This window comes from Lepidothrix coronata, unplaced genomic scaffold (assembly GCF_001604755.1).
Source record: "Lepidothrix coronata isolate B3197 unplaced genomic scaffold, Lepidothrix_coronata-1.0 Scaffold301, whole genome shotgun sequence".
NCBI lineage: Eukaryota > Metazoa > Chordata > Aves > Passeriformes > Pipridae > Lepidothrix > Lepidothrix coronata.
In genome coordinates this window covers 100,827-103,359 of record NW_016690481.1, presented here as the reverse complement: position 1 = coordinate 103,359, position 2,533 = coordinate 100,827, and the positions used below count along the sequence as shown (strand labels likewise).

At 46.1% G+C, this 2,533-nt stretch overlaps 3 protein-coding genes across 5 annotated transcripts in view; 1 reads left to right on the top strand and 2 right to left on the bottom strand.

The window, feature by feature from the left end:
* LOC108508466 (gastrokine-1-like) overlaps positions 1 to 2,334 on the bottom strand; it is a 3,333-nt gene extending 999 nt beyond the window's left edge. The window contains exons 1-4 of the mRNA XM_017837272.1: positions 2,190 to 2,334; positions 1,900 to 1,991; positions 1,280 to 1,474; positions 947 to 1,057 (exon numbers count right to left, since the gene is read on the bottom strand). Of these exons, the coding sequence (XP_017692761.1) occupies positions 947 to 1,057; positions 1,280 to 1,474; positions 1,900 to 1,991; positions 2,190 to 2,334 (543 nt within the window). The remainder of the gene's footprint in view (positions 1 to 946; positions 1,058 to 1,279; positions 1,475 to 1,899; positions 1,992 to 2,189) is intronic.
* GKN2 (gastrokine 2) overlaps positions 1 to 2,533 on the top strand; it is a 34,730-nt gene that overhangs the window by 15,946 nt on the left and 16,251 nt on the right. The window lies entirely within an intron of this gene.
* LOC108508465 (gastrokine-1-like) overlaps positions 1 to 2,533 on the bottom strand; it is a 32,386-nt gene that overhangs the window by 22,412 nt on the left and 7,441 nt on the right. For both annotated transcript variants that reach the window (XM_017837271.1, XM_017837270.1), the window contains exon 2: positions 1,900 to 1,991. The gene's annotated coding sequence lies outside the window, so the exon portion shown is untranslated. The remainder of the gene's footprint in view (positions 1 to 1,899; positions 1,992 to 2,533) is intronic.

Genomic DNA, 2,533 nt, shown 5'->3' with positions numbered 1-2,533 from the left:
GTGGGACAAGCTGCTCCTCTCCAGCAGCAAAAAGCACAGTTAAGAAAGGGCCCAATGGACTCCAGTGGAAAGACACACTTGGCAGGGATGGCTGGGATTCTTAGAGGCCTTCCAAATTTGAGTGGAATTTGATCAAAGGGTTTTGGAAAGCCCATTGCATTGTGTTTCCTTCTCACTGCTAAGTTAGAAGTTGAAGTCAGCTACAGGAGGCTCAGAGATGCACCTTAGGACAAGCAATCGTGAAAATGTAGTTAAAGCTGGATATTTTTGCTCAAGCCTGTACTTGGTTCAGTCTTCCTTTTTTCTTGCCCACCGGGCCTTCTAGACCTTTAAAGGCATGATTTTTAAGGACTCAGTTCTCCAACTTCAGGGTAAGCCAGTGTCTACCAGTGGTGAGTGTGCTGAAAGCTGAGATAATTTTTTAAATGTCTGTGCTATTTCAATGGGCTGAAATAGTGCTAATATGTTGCTTAGTTATTCAAAGTTGTTTTGAGAGCTTATTTAAAATTTTCCTGCTTATTAGAATATTTGTTTTTAACAAACAAGATCTCCTCAAAAGAATAAATTTTTCAGTGTGCAAAGAATGGGAGATTATAAAGACTACCTTATGAAAAATTTAAAGTCTTGGACCATATGTGAGAATGAAAAAGCAGGCAATATAAATATTAATTGAAAACAATGTAAAAATTCCCTAAAATATCTGTAATATAACGTGAAAAAACTCCTCTAAAAACATCAGAATAAGGGTATTCTAATTATAGAGAAGTCTAAAATGACATAAGAATAAAATATCATTGAAATAAATAGAACTGTGTTATCAATGGTGTCATCAAAATGGCTTTTAAAGGCCTGATGCATTAGAAACTTTTGAAAGAAAAATATTGGACATCACTTTACTTTGAATTACTGTACAATATGCCAAGTGATTGCTCCATTATACTCTTACCCCGCCCTGTGCAGCCACTTTCACAAGAGAATCAAAGCTGGGCATCTCGGTTCTGTTCATGACGGAAATGTAGCAGGCGTTCTGTTGCGGGACTTTGGTTGCAATGACGCCCTGGAAAGAGAAAGTTATTGAGCACTGGCCGTTTAGTTTTGCAACTGGGAAAATCTGGGATAAAGTCTGGATTAAAACCAGGAAGGAATGTCCATAGTTTCTATCCCAACTTGTGGACCCAGAAAGTTAAGAAGACAGCAAAAAGCCCCGTGCCTTGGTCAGCTGGAGCAGGAGGCAACCTCCTCGCACAGTGCCCGGCAAAGCGTGCTCCCTGCCACTCACCGTGTTGTAGTTCCAGATGCTTTTCCATGACAAACTCTTGCTCTTTTGCTCGATAATTGCTTCTTGTGTTTGGCTGTTGATGTTAATGCTTTGCGAGACACCAGAGATGGAGATATGGGAGTCTCCCCCACCAAAGGAAATCTGGCCATCACCACCAAAGATGATGTCATGGTCATTATCCGTCTGCTGAGATTGCTAAACCACATGAAATATTTTTAAACAGTAAAATTAATCAGATGTCAACACAAAGCCTTTAAAAAAAATTCCTGACTAGAATAGAAGAAGTACTGCCCGCAGGGAGCGCCAGCAGTGAGCTGAGGATTATCCCAAAGACAAAAGATCAAGGCTGTGGCAAAGTTGGGCAGTAGCCGCAAGAATTCTTTGCCTGCCTTCAGCTGCCGTGTGGTGCCTTTAGAGCTTGAGGCGTGCAAGAGAAGTAGCCAGAAGGAATGCACGCTCAAGGTCTTGAAGGGAAAGCTCTGGTCACCCCCTGCTGTGTTTTCAGTCTCTCCATCCCCAAGAAAGAAGCTCTCCAAAGAGGAGATGCCGGGCCAGAAGGACGTGGGGCTTGGCTTTGGGCGGCCCCCGCCCTCAGGTGGAGAAGGGTAAGATTTTCAAACCTGGTCACTCTGGCCATTGCTGTTGCAGTACTTCAGGTCCACAACTTTCAGGACATTGAGGGTGACGCATGGTCCCAGGTTGACTTGGAGTCCTGGAAAAGCAAGACAAGAAAACCTGACTCTGGGCACTGCAGGGGCAGGCTGGTGCCAGTTGCTGGGCCCTGTCAGGCCGGGAGCTTGTGAGAGGAGCCTGCCGAGTGCAGGTCCTGAAAGTCATGGGCAATGCCATCTTTGGCCCGGGAACAAGTGGCAGGGAAGGAAGCCACTTGGCCTGGTGCTGTGAAGCACACGGGTGTTTGGTGGCTTGCTGGGTGAACTCCTGAGCAAGGTCCGAAGGGAAGGACAGGGCATCTTGGGACGAGCCTTTGTCTTTGCCCGGGCGTTGCGGAGGAGGTCAAGGCGGGCCAAAAGTCGGGGCCCAAACTGACGCCACATGAATCTTGACAGATGGGAGGGGGAAGGGTTTGGAGCAGGTCAGTTCTGCAGGCTGGGACTCAAGCCTGGTGCAGTGCTGATCTGCAGAGATGCCGAAGGTTTTCTGCCTAACCTGAAGCTCTTGCTTTCTGTCCGTCTTGAGTTGGAAGAGGACCACTAATGCAGTAGTCATTCCCCAAGGGGAAAAAAGTGCCAGGTG